The following is an 18,183-nucleotide window of genomic DNA, read 5'->3' on the forward strand; positions in this document are numbered from 1 at the left end:
ATACCGTGCAGATGAAAGCAGAGAGGAGGATGTGTAATAAGGAATTTGACCTTACCCAGAGGTCTGGCCTTTGCCCTTGGCTTCTGGGAGGTAGTCTATACCGTACCCGATAGGACTGTCTTTGTTTAGCGGGGTAGCTGGCCCCAAAATATCTCAGGATGGGACCAACATGCCAGAAAAATCTACCATGTGATTTAGGGTGGGGGCTTTGAGTCACATGGTATTAGTCCACCTGACAGCCGGGATGTCTTACCAGACAATCAGCTATCATACCTACATAATGGAGTCCAGTAAAATCTTTGGGCTGAGCACGGTGGCTCATGCCTGCTGTAATCCCAGCACTTTGGGAGGCCGAGGCACCAGATCACGAGGTCAGGAGATCGAGACCATCCTGGCTAACACGGTGAAAACCCATCTCTACTATAAACAAAAAATTAGCTGGGCGTGATGGTGGGCGCCTGTAGTCCCAGCTACTCGGGAGGCTGAGGCAGGACAATGGCATGAACCCGGGAGACGGAGCTTGCAGTGAGCCGAGATCGCGCCACTGCACTCCAGCCTGGGTGACAGAGCAAGACTCTGTATCAAAAAAAAAAAGTCTGAACAGGGAGGCTTGAGTAAGCTCGGGTTAGCAATACCCCATGCATATTGTCACACACTGATAACTAGGAGAGTAATGTGTCCTGACTCCTAGGGGAGAGCACCAGAAACTAAACATTTGAACCCTTCCTGGGCCTCAACTTACGTACTTCTTCCATTGGGCGACTTTAAGGTATCCTTTCCCTGTAATAAACTGTAAATGTGAGAAGAATAGCTTTCATTCAGTTCTGAGTTCTAGTGAATTATTGAACCTGAGGGTTGTTTAGGGAATCCCCCACAAACTTAACAGTTGGTGTCAGAAGTAGGACAGCATTGTAGAGGACTCTACCCTCTTTTGCAGTTTGGCCAACTCCAAGTAACCTGAAGACTCTTAAACAATTACTGATGCCTAATGGCAAAATCGTAGAGCTGACGGATTAATACAAAACTGCCTCAAAAATAAAACAGTTGGACCGGGTGCAGTGGCTCATGCCTGTAATCACAGCAACTTGGGAGGCTGAGGTGGGAGGAGGGCTTGAGGCCAGAAGTTTGAGACTACCCTAGGCAACATAGCAAGACCCTGTCTCTACTTTAAAAATGTATATATACATACATATTTGTATGTATATGTAACAGTTGTGGTTATTGTAATTTTAGCAAAATTAAGCAGCACTATTTGTCATTAATCAGATCCTTGTCCTTTAAAATCTGCCAGTTGACCAAATGTATGCAATTGGAACATATATTCATCTTGATAATGAAAATGCTAGGGGACACTTTGCTATACTAATGCAGTCATTTCTGATTTAAACTTAAATTGTATAGCCCAGAAGTTGCTTAAACACATAGGCAACTAAGATATAGATCAAATCTCTTTTCTTAATTGTGGTATGCTTTAATTCTTTGGCATATTTTTGCAATATTGGTATTTCACAATACTAAACAGTTACAGACTTTTTTTTTTTTTTTTTTTTTTTTTGAGAAGCTGGACCCAGTGGCTCATACCTGTAATCCCAGCGCCTTGGGAGGCCAAGGTGGGAGTATTGCTTGAGGCCAGGTGTTGGACACCAGTCTGGGCAACGAAGTGAAGTACTCTCTCTACATAAGAAAAAAATTCCTGAGGCATGGTGGCACATGCCTAGCAACTTGGGAGGCTGAAGTGGGAGAATTGCTTGAGACCAGGAGTTCAAGGCTGCAGTGAACTATGATCACACTACTGCACTCTAGCCTGGGTGGCAGAACAAGAACTTGTCTCCAAAAAAGAAAAAGAAAAGGAAAAGGGAAAAAAAGAAAAAGAACAAACAAACTGGACCCTGGGGTCCAGTCAATAACTAAGGCTAAGGTTGTGACACCCACCTAGGAAGTAACCATGAAATCTTTCCAACGTTGTCACTTTTTTTTTTTTGAGACAGAGTCTGCTCTGTTACAGCCCAGGCTGGAGTCTGGAGTGCAGTGGCACATTCATGGCTCACTGCAGCCTCAACCTCCTGGGCTCAACAAATCCTCCCACCTCAACCTCCCAAGTAGCTGGGACCTCCAGCTACTCCTAACCTCCCAAGTAGCATGCCACCACGCCTGGTTAATTTTTTGTTTTTGTGGAGATGGGGTCTTGCTATGTTGCCTGGGTTGGTCTGATTGTTTCTTAATAAAATTTAAAATTTTATTCAGAAGTTCTCTTTTGTCTCTGGCTTCCAGTAAGAAAGTAGTTTCTAGTCTCAATTTTGCTTCTTAAATGATTCTGGTCTGTTGTCTTTCCAGTCCAAATTTACTCAATTTATCTAATGGTCAAAAGCGCTGAAGAGGAAAAGGAATTTGTTTCTTTTCTTAGAAGGTAAATATGCTTTTCCCAAATTAAGATCATTTATATGAAATTATCAGCTTTAAGGAATGAGTAAAATTCTGAGAAGCCCCAAGGGGGAAAAAAACCTTTTTAATTCTAGCAGCCCTAGTCTATTGGAAAACCTCTAAGCAATTCACATATACTTACAAGTAATGATTTTCGGCAGTGGCTTATGCCTGTAATCCCAGCACTTTGGGAGACCGAGGCAGGTGGATCACCTGAGGTCAGGAGTTCGAGACCAGCCTGGCCAACATGGTGAAACCCTGTCTCTACTAAAAAATACAAAAATTAGCTGGGTGTGGTGGCAGGCACCTTAATCCCAGCTACTTGGGAGGCAGAGGCAGGAGAATCGTTTGAACCTGGGAGGTGGAGGTTGCAGTGAGCCAAGATCAAGCCACTGCACTCAAACGTGGGGGACGAGAGCGAGACTTCTCTCAAAAAAAGAAAAAAAAAAAAAGTAATGACTTTCTAAATGTATGTACAAAATGTATAAAGACAACTTACTAAATTATTTCTGTAAATATAATGTTAGGATAATTTAAATCTTGCCCCCCCCCGCCACCACCCCCTGCTTCAAATAGCATGGGTTTGGCCAGGCGCAGTGGCTCACGCCTGTAATCCCAACACTTTGGGAGGCCAAGGTGGGTGGATCATGAGGTCAGGAGTTTGAGGCCAGCCTGGCCAACATGGTGAAAACCCGTCTCTACTAAAAATACAGAAATTAGCTGGGCATGGTTACGGATGCCTGTAATCCCAGCTACTCGGAAGGATGAGGCAGGAGAATCACTTGAACCCGGGAGGCAGAGGTTGTGGTGAGCCGAGATCGCGCCATTGCACTCCAACCTGGGTAACGAGCAAGACTCCATCTCAAAAAAAAAAAAAAAAAAATCGCATTTTTCCCCCCCTAATGTATTAGGGAAGAAATTAAAGAAATTTATAACAATTTTATGAATTATTACAACTTAAGGTAAATTGATTTTTTTTTTTTTTTTTTTTTTTTAATTAATTTATTTTTTTTTTTTTTTAAAGACAGTCTTACTCTGTTGCCCAGGCTGAAGTGCTGAGGCATGATCTTGGCTCACTGCAACCTCTGCCTCCTGGGCAGCCTCAACCTCCCAGGCTCAAGCAATCCTCCCAATGCAGCCCTCCAAGTAGCTGGGACTACAGGTGTGTGCCACAATGCCTGGCTAATTTTTTAATTGATTATTTATTTATTTAAGACGAGGCCTCACTGTTGCCCAGGCTAGAGTGAGGTGGCACATTCATGGCTCACTGCAGCCTTGACCTCCAGAGCTCAAGTGATCCTCCCACCACAGCCTCCCAAGTAGCTGAAACTACAGGGACATACCACCACACCCAGCTAATTTTTTTTTCTTTTTCTTTCTTTTTTTTTTTTTTGAGATGGAGTCTCACTCTGTCATCCAGGCTGGAGTGCAGTAGTGTAATCTCAGCTCACTGCAACCTCCACCTCCCGGGTTCAAGGGATTCTCCTGCCTTGGCCTCCTGAGTAACTGGGACTACAGGCATGTGCCACCACGCCCGGCTAGTTTTTTGTATTTTTAGTAGAGAGGGGATTTCACTGTGTTGGCCAGGATGGTCTCAATCTCCTGACCTCAGGTGATCCACCCACCTCGGCCTCCCAAAGTGCTGGGATTACAGGCGTGAGCCACTGCACCCAGCCAATTTTTGTATTTTTTGTAGACACGGGTTCTTGCTATGTTGCTCAGGCTGGTCTCAAGCTCCTAGGTTCAAGCGATCCTCCTGCCTCAGCCTCCCATAGTGCTTGGATTATAGGTATGAGCCATCACGCCTGGCCTTTTGATTAAATTTTAAAATCAGACTTTTAATTGTGGTTAGTATTCAGCTGCAAGGGATTTTATATTTTTCTTTTCTATTAAAAGAAAGAGTCATTCTCTTTTTCTACCCAGTATTAATACCAGGGAAAGAAAAGGAAATATATCATAAGCCACTGGACTTAGAAAATTTGAGTTTTCTTTTTCTTTTGAAATCAAATGTTTTATTTTTATGGATTTAGGGGTACAAGTGCAGTTGTGTTACATGGATGTATTGTGTAGTGGTAAAATCTGGACATTTAGTGTACCCATGGGCAATTTGTTTTAACATACGAGGGAACAGTACTATTTTATAAGTGTTATAAATAGGATTTCTCCTTATTTATTCTTTTTTTTTTTTTCAACAGAGTCTCACTGTTGCCCAGGCTGCAGTGCAGTGGCGCAATCTCAGCTCATTGCAACCTCTACCTCCCAGGTTCAAGTGATTCTCCTACCTCATCCTCCCAAGTAGCTGGGATTACAGGCACGTGCCACCCATGCCCGGCAAATTTTTGTATTTTTAGTAGAGACAGGTTTTTGCCATGTTGGCCAGGCTGATCTCGAACTTCTGACCTCAGGTGATCTTCCCACCTCAGCCTCCCAAAGTGCTGAGATTACAGGCATGAGCCACCGTGCCCAGCCCCTCATTTATTATTTATGCTTATTAGCTGTCTTTTAATAATCTGTTCTCACATTAAAAACAGGTTTTGGGAATGAGAAGAGGGGCCTAAAAAGCTTAAGTTTATTAGAGACTTGAACTACAGTATTCCACACTTAAAAGTCTTCTAAGATTTAGGGGGTAAATCTGGTGTAAGATTTGGACAGAACTGAGACACCCAGAGCTAATCTTTACACCTAGGAAAACAAATGTATACAAGTGAGGGATGTAACTAAAACTAAAACTCTCAAGCTTTATTCAACAGAAATCAACACAAAAAGCTCAAAGAGCTCCGTAGCACAATTACTGAAAGGAAGGTAAAGATGGGTTGGAATTGAGAAGGATTAATCAATTGAAAGTAGAAAGCTAGATTAAGGTCAGGAAGCATTTGCTTATGCGTTAGTAACTGTTAGTAACTGTGTTATTTTGCTCAAATTACTACATGATTGTATTACTATACGTGACAATAATTTGACCTTGACTGGGAGGAAAATATGATGATACTGTGGTGTTTTCTTCCTGGTATTTTTTTTTTTTTTTTTGTACTTTTTGGGAAAACATACACTTTTAATCTAACAGTGATTTTGAACATGGACTTGAACCAGACTGCCTGTGTTTAATTAAGTCCTGACTTCACTACTTAATACTTGTGTGTCTTTAGGGAAGATGCTTAACCTCTCTTCACCTCAGTTGCCTCGTCTGTAAAATGTGATAATAGTATCATGGTTAACAGCAGTATACTCACCTCTCAGGGTTGGAAGGATTCAGTGAGTTCATGCCCCTAAAGCACTCAAACAGTGTGTCTCACTCAGTAACAACTGTAAGGATCAGAATTTTGCAACTCTGGCAGAGGGAACACTACTCAAAAAATAGAAATAACAACAAAAACAGCAGTTATGTTTATCAAGCATTAGCCTTTTTTTTTTTCACAGATTGGTAGGAGTGCGCATCCTATTTTTTCTTTTGAGACACGGTCTGGCTCTGTTGCCCAGGCTGGAGTGCAGTGGTGCAATCACTGCTCACTGCGGCAGCAGTCCTCTCACCTCAGCCTCCTGAGTAGCTGGGACTACAGGTGCATCATGTTGCCCCATGTGCTTTTTTTTTTAATTTTTTATTTTATAGAGACAGGGTCTCACTATGTTGCCCAGGCTGGTCTCCAACTCCTGGGCTCAACAATTCTTCTGCCTTGGCCTCCCAAAGTGTTGGGATTACAGGTATGAACCATCATGCCCAGCCCAATTTTTTTTTTCACTAAACTGCCCTTATACAAAACTAAAAATGATATCCTTTAAAGCATATAATCTTGCTACAGCTTTTACTATGAAGAGTTCTCCTTCATATGGTTACGATTTTTAATTTGCTAGGATCCTGACTTTCTCTGTCTTAGTTTATAGTGGCCCTGCTGCTTTCCACAGCATCCAGATGCCAGGATGACTATACAATAGCCAAGAAAGATGACAGAGGTACAAAGGGCCACAGAAACCAGCCAAGTCTTTGAAGTCACAGATACCTCATCTTCATTCGCAGACGTGTGGTTTCTGCTATTGTATCCTTTGGTTTTATTCAGTAATTGTTTGCTACTGTTGAGTAGGGGTGGAATAGGCATATGAGAAAGTTTTGTGTCTATGGGTACAAAGAAAGGAGAAATAGTCTTATTATCTGGATTGCTGTTGAAATCAGTATTTGGTGACACCATATTTATCTTTGTGGTAATGGAGTCATTCAGGGAAGTAAATCTTGCCCAAAAATCTGTGGTTAATTCCTTAGAATAACTGGTACTGTTTGTGTTTACAACCAAATCTTGATGCGTGGTTGAGGATGGAGCCTCTGTGGATGGCAGCACACCATTTATCATGGTGGTTTGTTTATCTAAATTCATAGCTTTTAGAATCCTTAGTCTGTCCCATCTCTTGGATGAAGAACGAGTATTTAGATATGTGGAAGATTGTTCAAAACCAGCAAATCTGGATCTATACCTGAAAATAAATAAGGCATCATTCATTTTATTTTACTTTCAAAGCAAAACCTTAAAGCAGAGTTTGGAGAAGGGATTGGCTTTTGCCACTATGAGTTACTGAACAAAGCTAAATTCACGTTCTACTACCACATTCTTCTCAAAGGTTTCCAAACATACTGGCTACATTTGAATTTATCTTAACTTTCTAAAACACTTTTTTTTTAATGAACAAATTTGACTACACCCAAGGAGAAGGCTTTGTGTCTGTCAGGGTTTTTGTACAATAGTGAATGTTACTTTGAGAGCTGTAGAAACAGTAACCATTTGAGATACAATATAGCGTTTGTTATTTATTTATTTTTTGAGACAGGGTCTTGCCCTATCACCCAGGCTGGAGTGCAGTGGTGCGGTCTCGGCTCACTGCAACCTCTGCTTCCCAGGTTCAAGCAATCCTCTCACCTCAGTCTCCTGAGTAACTGGGATTACAGGCGTGCGCCACCACGCCCAGCTAATTTTTTTTTTTTTTTTTTTTTTGTAGAGATGGAGTTTCTCCATGTTGCCCAGACTGGTCTCGAACTTGTTAGCTAAAGCAATCCGCCTGCCTTGGCCTCCCAAAGTACTGGGATTATAGGCAGGAGCCACCGCACCCAGCAATATAGCATCTTTAAATCAAGTTAAGCAAAATAGGGCCTGAGAAGGGTGACTATAAGCAAAATCATGAGCAAAGCCTTAAGTCTCATCCCTTTCGACCTCTGAGGGTCTTGCTTTGTCTTTGGTATTTTCTCCCTTGTATACTAACTCCTTTCCCTCTAACTTCAGACATGAACAGATACTGCTTTGTCTTTATAGGAGAAGAGAAAAAACTGTCAACAGCTTTCCAGTGGTCCCTGCTGGTGACTTCTCTCTCTCTCTCTCTCCCCCTCCCTCTCTCCACGCAAACATGCCAGCATCCATTGCTTCTGAGGTAGTCAATTGTTTCCTTACTTCCTGATCACTCACGTCACCTTGCTTTGGCTTCTCTCTTGTCCTTGATGCTACCAGCCACCTTCTTGAATTCTTCTCCTATGACTCCCTGGACCTTGGACCCCCTTGGCATTTTCCCCCACTGCCTCTCATTTTTACTTTCTTTTGCTGGTTCTCTTGTACAATCTCACTACTTGTGTGGTTTCCATAATCTTCAGTCCTTGGTTTTCAGATATATTTTCTCTTCACCACCCCCTCCCCTCCAACACACACACAGAGATCATGCTCAATTGGCACCACTACATCAATGGCATTGAAACCCATATCACTATGTTTTCCCCTTTCTTGAGTTCTGATCTCATTTATCCACTCTTCTATTGGAGGTTTCCATCTGGACCTCTTACATCATCTCTTAATATGCCCAAAGCCAAAATTATTACCTCTGCCTCCTTGTCTCCTTCATTGGCATCATCATTCTTCCATCACCCACACTGAAATCGGCACTGTAAGGTGATTTTTTTTCTTTAAGAGACAGCTGTCAGTCAGGCTGGAGTGTGATCGTGCAATCATAACTAACTGTAACCTTGAGCTCCTGGGCCCAAGTGATCCTTCCACCTCAGCCTCATGAGTACCTGGAACCAACCACAGGCACACACCACCTTGCCTGGCTAATTTTTTTTTGTAGAGATGGGGGTCTCTCTATGTTGTTCAGGTTGGTCTCGAATTCCTGGGCTCAAGCAATCCTCCTGCCTCAGCCTCCCAAAGTGCTGGAATTACAGGCGTGAGTCACTGCACTTGGGCCTGCAAAGTGATTTTGACTCCACTCACTTCATTTCCTTTCATTAAAAAGGTGACTAAGTCCTTATTCAACCTTCCCACTGCTCTGGTAATTATCCCTTCTCTTCATTTCAATTACAGTCACTTTGTGCAGACTTTAATGCTTCCCTGACTAGATTTTCTAATCTGTACCTGCATATAAGTGTGGACTAGGACAAACAGATATCACTTCACATGTTTTTTCATTAAATGCCCTTGTTGTCTGTTTCAGACAAAGTCAAACCAAAACTCTACTCTGTCCATGGCCCTTATGATACCTGTCCCTACCTTATCTTAGCCATATTTTCATTGCAATTACATGTCTCCTTATTGTGTCCAGACCTGTTTGCTTACTCTCCTGTGGCATAATATAGAACTCATCTTCTTCTGCCTGCCTTCTTCCATGAACCTCCTCTGAATACACTGACTTTCACTAGCCTCCCCTTCTTTGAAACTTTGCACTGAGATGGCTTCACACATTTCTGTATTTAGTTGTGTCTTAACACTAATTGTAAGATCTGTCACATCTACTAGATTATAAAGGAGCTTGAGGGCAGAGATATGGCTGCGATCTTCCACAGTGTTGATTCTAGCCTGGAGCATCGGGTGTTCAATACATACAAATTGATAAGAAATTTATCTCCTTTGCATTTTGATGGCAAAAATCTCTTATTTTATGGTCACTAATTTACACCCTAAGATTACATAAATGGGCACAAAACACTTATATTTCTAAAATAAAATACACTGGTTATCTTGGGACCAATGATATGCTAATGTATGTTAGCACACGGTGGTAAGTTTCCCTGAACATGACATTCCTCTTTTCAGAATCCTGTATGCAGTGTCCATTGGCCCTCAGAACTGCCATTTAGCATGTTCTTTATCTCCTAGTGGCACCCTCAGCCACTGCAGGAGAAACGCTTCTTTTTTTTTTTTTTTTTTTCCCCGAGACGGAGTCTTGCTCTGTTACCGGGCTGGAGTGCAGTGGCGCGATCTCAGCTAACCGAAACCTCCGTCTCCCAGGTTCAAGTGATTCTCCTGCCTCAGTCTCCTGAGTAGCTGGGACTACAGGCACATGCCACCACGCACAGCTAATTTTTGTATTTTTGGTAGAGACAGGGTTTCGCCATGTTGGCCATCCCGGCCTTGATCTCCTGACCTCGTGATCTACCCTCCTTGGCCTCCCAAAGTGCTGGGATAACAGGCATGAGCCACTGTGCCTGGCCGAGAAACACTTCCTTTAGCTTTGCTAAGAGTTCTTGAGATTCATGAAATACAGTGGGTAAGCTCTTGTTCAATCATGTATGATTTCTAATCTGGAGTGAACTAATTGCTGAACACATTAAACTAAAGAGAATTTTCTTTCAGTTTTCCGTCCTAGATATGCAAAATTTTTCCAAAGTTCACTGGAAAATAATGATTCTAGGGACTCACATATGACTGTTGCCAGCCAGTTTCTCAGCTAGATGCCTCTACTAGAGTATTGCCAGCATTCTTTAAAAGTCTTGAAATACGTAATCATTACCATCTGTTATGTTGTACAAAATGGCACTGCTTCCAGGCTCTAATATGCAGCTCTCCAGTGTTGGGCAGTGAACATGGAGGCAGTTGATATTGTCATGAATAGGAACGTGGTAGAAGACAGCCAGGTTACAGGAAACTGAAAGGGAAACAAGCAAAGTACATCTGTGGATGGTCTCAATTTCCACCAGTTTCATGAACTCTGAGTAACTTATATTTGTTTCAGGAATACTGGATTAACAGTATTTTTCAGGGCAATGTGCAGACATTTTGCAGAACATTTATAAACTATTGTAACTGCTTCTGTGAATATGGAAAATACTTTTTTAAAAAATTTTTTTGAGACAAGATCTCGCTCTGTCACTCAGGCTGGAGTGCAGTGGTGCGATTACAGCTCAGTGCAGCCTAGACCTTCCGGGTCCAAGCAATCCTTCCACATCAGTCTCCCAAATAGCTGGGACTAGAGGCCCACATCACCATGCTGGGCTAATTTTTGTATTTTTTGTAGAGGCAGGGTTTCACCATGTTGCCCAGACTTGTCTCAAACTCCGGAGCTCAAGCCATCTGCCTCCTGCATAGCTGGAATTACAGGGAGAAGCCATCCCACCCAGCCAGAAAATGCCTTTTTAAAGAAAATACAGATTTTCTCAAAGTAATCTTTCATACTTTCCATCTCACACAGGATATTTGGAATCATTCATTATTTCCTGGTCCCAGAATTTTGTGTTCATGAAAAGTTAGATTAGCTACAAAACCTCTGGGGCCCGGCGTGGTGGCTCATCCCCGTAACCCCACCACTTTGGGAGGCCTAGTGGGGCAGATCACCTGAGGTCAGGAGTTCGAGACCAGCCTGACCAACATAGAGAAACCCCGTCTCTACTAAAAACACAAAATTAGCCAGGCGTGGTGGCGCATTCCTGTAACCCCAGTTACTCAGGAGGCTGAGGCAGGAGAATCGCTTGAACCCGGGAGGTGGAGGTTTCAGTGAGCCAAGATCACGCCATTGCACTCCAGCCTGGGCAACAAGAGCGAAACTCCATCTCAAAAACAAAACAAAACAAAAAACCCTGGGGATTTATACATCAGGTTTCTAGGCACAGTGTCCTCTCAGAATATGAAAGGGCTGGGGGTCACCAGAGAAAGAAATAGGAAAATACAAGGACAAATGCTGTAAAGAAGAAGAGGGAGTAGTGGGAAGGGCAAAAGAGTAATACCTGAATGGCCCAGATGGTGGAAAGGCCACAGGCTGTGTGAGCATCACCTTGCCCTGACTGCAGGTGTGCACTCTCCCCAGATGCAAAACCACATCCAAGTCATTCTGATTAAATGACTAATCAGTGTCATTTAAAGAGGCAGGGACTGGACAGGCAGGGATGCTAGCAGGTAGAATTCTAACAGGTGGGGACACACTACTGGCTCATGCTGTCTTTCCTTCTCTAAGCAAATTTGCTTTTTAAAACATGCTCTCTGGCCAGGCGCAGTGGCTCACACCTGTAATCTCAGCGCTTTGGGAGGCTAAGGTGGCGGATCACTTGAGGTCAGGAGTTCGATACCAGCTTGGCTAACATGACAAAACATCGTCTCTACTAAAAAAACAATTACAAATACTGGCAGGGCATGTTGGCACGCACCTGTAACCCCAGCTACTCAGGAGGCTGAGGCATGAGAATCACTTGAACCCAGGAGGCGGAGGTTGCAGTGAGCTGATATCGCGCCACTGCACTCTGGCCTGGGCCAAAGAATAAGACTCTGTCTCAAAAAAAAAAAAAAAAAAAAAAAAAAAAAAAGAAAAGAAAATGTTTTCTGACAGAGGACGAGAAGACTTAAAAAGAAAAAAAGTTCCTTACTTCTGGAAAATCTGAAACAGATTTGTGTAATGCAAATCTTCAGTCTACCCTCACAAAAGTGCAACATAGATTTTACTTCTGCTACAGTGCAGTAGAGACCATGTGATATGAAATATCCATTGGCCAAAAGGTATCAACCTTTTTTTTTTCAGTCACCCAGACTGGAGCGAAGTGGTGCAATCTCGGCTCAATGCAACTTCTGCCTCCTGGGTTCAAGTGATTCTCCTGCCTCAGCCTCCTGAGTAGCTGGGATTACAGGGGTGCACTACCACACCTACTTAATTTTTGTATTTTTGGTAGAGACGGATTTCACCATGTTGTCCAGGCTGTTCTCAAACTCCTAACCTCAAGTGATCTGCCTGCCTCGGCCTCCCAAAGTGCTGAGATTACAGGCATGAGCTACCTGCCAAGGTATCAACTTCTTTAATAAAATAAGATTACAGAGGGCTAGCGTCTGATCACCAGACCTCAAAGCATGCCTAAAGCTATGGATCTGCTGCTTGCAGAACCTGTACTGCTTTTGGGTAAGGTGAACTGTGAGGAGTTACATCTCCATCGTTACTTCTAGGACATCCTCATGTTGCTGCACTCTATTTTTCCAGGGGAAAGAATAAGACAAAAATTAGTTAATAATACATTGATAATACATTACACATTACAAATACATTCCCTGAGAACTGTGCTGTAAAGTTTAAGGGAAAGAAAAACTATTCAAACTTAAGACTTTTAAATTTCTGATGAGAAAGTAGTTGATTCTGTAGAGGACAATTTTGAAATGTGTTTTACATTCCTTGTATACATTTCAGCATCCCAGCTCTGAGCAGGATTGTGGCATTTTAAAGTTATGGCTTCCAGCTAATAACTGGCATGTGCCTTCCTGTTTTTTCTCGTTCTGAAGGAAGAAAGCCACAACTGGGAAGTTATAGGGGCTCTAAAATCATGGGATTGCCCTATATGCTTACAGTATCCCCGACAGTCCAAAGGCCAGAGCTTCTCTGCTGTGGAGTCAGGTAAATCCATGCTAAGGGAAAATTCAAAAAAATGTACTGCCTCTCCGCCATCTCCTCTCAGTGAGGACTTACGGGAGTTAGAAGCATCTGGAAGGTGGAAATCTGGATTGGCTATCTTTTCAAAAAGATTTCCTGCTATTAAATTAATTATTGTAGCTCCAATTTTCATCTCAAAAATCTTACATAATAGTCTTACATACACAAAAATCTTACATAATTGGGCAAGAGGCATTGGAAGTTAACAAGTTGATACGAAACCATGGAAAGAAGTGTGAAACAACCAAGGGAATTATTTTAAAGTGCTGTGGTGCTTTTGCTGTTTATTTTCAAGTAGCTTTAAAATCTTGGAAAATGAAAAGAAATGAAAGAAGTCTTTTGGCAATTATAACTTGAAATCCTGCAATAATAAAATAAACATTCCTAATTGCAGGTCTTGATCATATTATATGGATGAAGTCTACATGCAGATTCTATATGACAGACAAAACATTTATGAGGAATATTTGGAAATATGATTTTGGGGTGGGTATTTGACATATATCTCCCTATTTCTTTCAAAACATGAATCACACTCTAAATTCTTTTTTAATACATTCCACATTTGGTAAACCCAAGTCAGCACATTTTGTGTGTGTGTGTGTGTGTGTGTGTGACAGAGTCACACCAGCATAAGGCAGTGCCCACTGCTTTAACCTTTACAAGGAAAGTAATCTTATTATTTATTTATTTATTTTGAGACAGGAGTCTCGCTCTGTTGCCCAGGCTGGAGTGCACTGGTGCGATCTTGGCTCACTGCAACCTCTGCCTCCCGGGTTCAAGCAATTCTACTGACTCAGTCTCCCGAGTAGCTGGGATTACAGGCACCTGCCACCACCGCTGGCTAATTTTTGTATTTTTAGTAGAGAGGGGGTTTCACCATGTTGGCCAGGTTGGTCTCCAACTCCTGACCTCAGGTGATCCACCCACCTTGGCCTCCCAAAATTCTGAGATTACAGGCATGAGCCACCGCACCTGGCTGAGCACATAAAAAAATTTGATATGATACTAGTATCACCAAAATGTACTTTGAAAGGGAAATTATAATAAATATTTGACTGGATGCAGTAGTTCACATCTGTAATCCCAGCACTTTGGGAGGCTGAGACAGAAGGACCGCTTAAGTCCAGGAGTTCGAGACCAGCCTAGGCAACATAGAGAGACTCTGCCTCTAAAAATTTAAAATAAAATGAGAAATAAATATTTTAAAATCATATATATTTTGAGCTGTAAAATATTGTAAATTAACCTTGGGGGAAATATTTTCGTTTAGCATTTTGGTGAAGAAAAGAGGATTCTGTTTCCTGTAGGTTCTGTTGAATTCTGGGTCATTATTAGATATATATATAGAGCCTGCTCTGGCCCAGACTGGGAAATCAGTTTCAATGGCTCTCTTTCCTCTCCCTCTCTCTCCCACACCCCAGGGCATCTTCTCTAGTCCTTTACAACTGTTCACTGGCCTCTGCCTAGGACTCCTCACTTAGGGCTTCATCCTTGGAAGTTTCGTCTTATTTTTGCCCAAGCATATCATGAATACTTACCATCCTTCCGAAGACAGCAGCTCCTACTGCACTTCTGGCCAGTGCTTTCAGAATAATACTTCAAGAACTGGGCTCCCAGCTTCTGAGACTCCTCCAGATCGATTAGAAGACCTGGGAAGCGATGGATCCAGCAGTCTCTGTAAAAAACTGTGGGTGAGCAGAGAGAGTCTGATGTCCACCCCATGCTTAGGAGCAATATCACGTTAACTGCTACCACTGCCACATGCATTTTTCCTGTATGAAGGAAGACTCGAAGATAAGTCTGATTTCCAGACAGAAGCTGAATACCGGAGTTTAGGACAGTCTCTGGAATGTCAGAGGTGTTAAGGGAGAGCTTCCTTGGAGCTTTTCTGGAGAGTCACTTTCTGGAAAAATAAGACCACTCTTTGACTGCATATTGATTTTTCTTTTCTTTCTTCCCGGGCCTCAGGTGAACATTTGATTTGCTGGCATTCTTTCTGAACACTTTCCAAGCTATTTCAATCCCCTGTCCCTTAGCATCTTAAGATGTGCATTCTCTTTTCTGCTTTTCCTCTTTCTCTGAAAGTGAATAGTCACAGATACCTTTTGCTAAGTAAATATAAAGACAAGTGGAAACCTTAGTCAAGAGGCTTTCTGAGGGAAACAATAAGTCAGTCACTTGACGTCAGATAAAGGAAGTATCCATTTCATCATAAACAGGACATGATTTTGTGAGGGCACTTCTGTTTGATTTTTAAAGAACTTGTAACTGCAGATTGCTTTTTAAAAAATCACCTATATTTCTTTGAATTTAAGTTCTGACATTCAGATTCACTAAAAAATTTTTTTTGCACTGGTTTGGGTTTTCACTCTGACTTAAAAAAAACCTTGGCCAAGCACAGTGGCTCACACCTGTCATCTCAACACTTGGGGAGGCTGAGGTGGGAGATTGCTTGAGCCTGGGAGGTAGACATTGCAGTGAGCCGAGATGACACTACTGTACTCCAGCCTGGGTGACAGAGCGAGACCCTGTCTCAGAAAAACCAAACCAAACAAACAGAAAACACTAGGAAAATGGTGAAATGTTTTAAAATTTCTAAATGGTAATAAAATCATTTCAATTGCAATGCCCAAACATTTGGAAAGGCAGTGAAAATGAACTCTTGCTTTTGTGAAAGTTATGGGTTTCATATCCTGTGACATCCAAGGTGACAAATTAGTTCAAAGCATAAAACTGTTGCTTTCTCCTATCCAATTTTATATGAAGCATTAGTGATAATCAGCTTTTGGCACAAAGCACTCTACTGTTTCTTTTAAAAAAGAGAAACTTTCTAATCTGTGATGTGTATTTCTTTTATACCTTTTTATACAATGACTCATTCACCTTCTTGACACAAAAATCATTAGCATTCTTTGAACATTCATCTCTTCACTTGTTTCCTAATAATAGTCAGTCTAGTTGTTACACATCTTTTTATTTTAGAAACATATATAATTGATAATGAAAAGGAAAAGTAGTTAAGACTGAATTAGCTTTAAATATGAAATACTTCATATTTCTTCTGAGCAAAAATTATATTATGCACTGACTCCTAAACCCTTGCCTTAAGGCCACATAGAATACACAAAATGATAAATATTTCATTCTAATGAACTCTTATAGAAGCAAATTTCATTTGTTACTGCAAAGACTCAGACGATTCCATTGATCGAAGGGATAGGGAAGGAGAGGTTTATAATGGCAAGGAGGAAGAGAAAGGATGAGTACAAAAAAAATTACTCTCAATATTTTATGAGATTCCATAGTGATTTCTCTTAGAAAATGCCCTTGAGACATAAACAGGAAGGTCTACTCTCTAATCTTATGATCTTCAAGTCTTTGAGTCATATTAAATATAGGTTCTTTTGTGTGTTATATGATTCCTTGAAGTTCTCGTGTTCCTTTGAGGGATAATGGAATGAGTCACAATTGTTTAACCCTTTTGCTGTCAGATTATATTTAAATAAAGATCAAAGTTTCATTTTAAAGGATCTACAAGTCTTGGCCAGGTAGGGTGACTAATGCCTATAATCCCAGCACTGTAGGGAGGCTGAGGCAGGAGGATTGTTTGAGCCTAGGAGTTCGAGACCAGCCTGGGCAACATAGGGAGACAGGGTCTCTACTAAATAAATAAATAAATAAATAAATAAATAAATAAATAAAGCCCTGCAGGGGCTGGTGCTATTAAGAAACAAAAAACAAACAAAGAAAGGACCTACAAGTCTCAATGTAAAAGCATGCTTTAAACTTTTTTAAACTTTCTTTTGGAGATTGCATAAAGTCTGAAAATGGATAATTTCTTGGGGCCAAGTATTTTAAAAAGAAATGGTAGAAACTGGAAGGCAGAGGTAAAAGGAGGCATCCATAACAATCTCAAAACTTGTCCCTGTGTGCTGAAATTGCAGAAACCAGGAAGCAATGCAACTGAATCAAAAGTTGTTATAAGGCCTTGTTATCAAATACCTAGAACCACTATACTATTGCAATGTGGAATACATTATATTTCTTTCCAATAGGGTGCTCTTGCTCTGCAGCGGGGTTCACAAATGTGATCTGTACTTTAAAAGTCACTTATCTCTCCCAACAGCCTGATTCAGTAGCTGTTGAGTGGAGAGTGGCCTTTTTATTTTTACAGGAGTCCCAGGTGATTTCCTAAGATGTTTGGGAAACACTGATATAGATAGATGACTGAACTAAATGGAAGTTTTACCTAAACAAGGAGGCTCAACTTGAATTAACTAGAGCCATTTTAAGACCATGTACTACTTTTATCTCATTTAAATCACCCCATAAGCTTTGATGAAAGGAAGACACTTCAGTTTCACTTGTTAAAAAACAGAAATAGGACAGGCGTGGTGGCTCACGCCTGTAATCCCAGCACTTTGGGAGGCTGAGATGGGCAGATCACGAGAGGTCAGGAGTTTGAGACAAATGTGGCCAATATGGTGAAACCTCATCACTACTAAAAATACAAAAACTAGCCGGATGTGGTGGCACATGCCTGTAATCGCAGCTACTCGGGAGGCTGAGGCAAGAGAATCACTTGAATCTGGGCAGTGGAGGTTGCAGTGAGCCGAGATTGCACCACTGCACTCCAGCCTGGGAGACACAGCAAGGCTCTGTCTCAAAAAAAAAAAAAAAAAATTCCAGAAATAAAGTTGTTTTAGGAATATTGAGAAACTGAAAAAAACAAAGAGAAATAATTTTTAAATGGTAGTGAAGTAATAGCACAGCTTTAGTAAATTCAAGACATTTGGAAAACAGTCGATATTTCACCTTTATTTATTTATGTATTTACTTTTTGAGACTGAGTCTCATCCTATGGCCCAGGCTTGAGGGCAGTGACGCAATCTTGGTTCACTGCAAGCTCCGCCTACCGGGTTCAAGCAATTTTCCCGTCTCAGCGTCCTGAGCAGCTGGGATTACAAAAATGCAGCACCATGCCTGGCTAATTTTTGTATTTTTAATAGAGATGCGGTTTCACCATGTTGGCCAGGCTGCTCTTAAACTCCTGACCTTAAGTGATCTGCCCACCTCAGCCTCCCAAATTGCTGGGATTACAGGCGTGAGCACCATGCCTGG

General features: G+C 41.6%; 1 protein-coding gene across 1 annotated transcript; it reads right to left on the minus strand.

The window, feature by feature from the left end:
* Positions 1-6,155: 6,155 nt before the first annotated feature.
* MANSC4 (MANSC domain containing 4) lies at positions 6,156-15,329 on the minus strand. The gene is given in 4 exon segments (XM_017875597.1): positions 6,156-6,862; positions 6,865-6,882; positions 10,171-10,305; positions 14,601-15,329. Coding segments are annotated over 4 exon segments (1,020 nt in total). The 5' UTR covers positions 14,830-15,329; the 3' UTR covers positions 6,156-6,224.
* Between the last annotated feature and the right edge of the window lie 2,854 nt (positions 15,330-18,183).

Source organism: Rhinopithecus bieti, unplaced genomic scaffold (assembly GCF_001698545.2).
Source record: "Rhinopithecus bieti isolate Rb0 unplaced genomic scaffold, ASM169854v2 scaffold_7884, whole genome shotgun sequence".
NCBI lineage: Eukaryota > Metazoa > Chordata > Mammalia > Primates > Cercopithecidae > Rhinopithecus > Rhinopithecus bieti.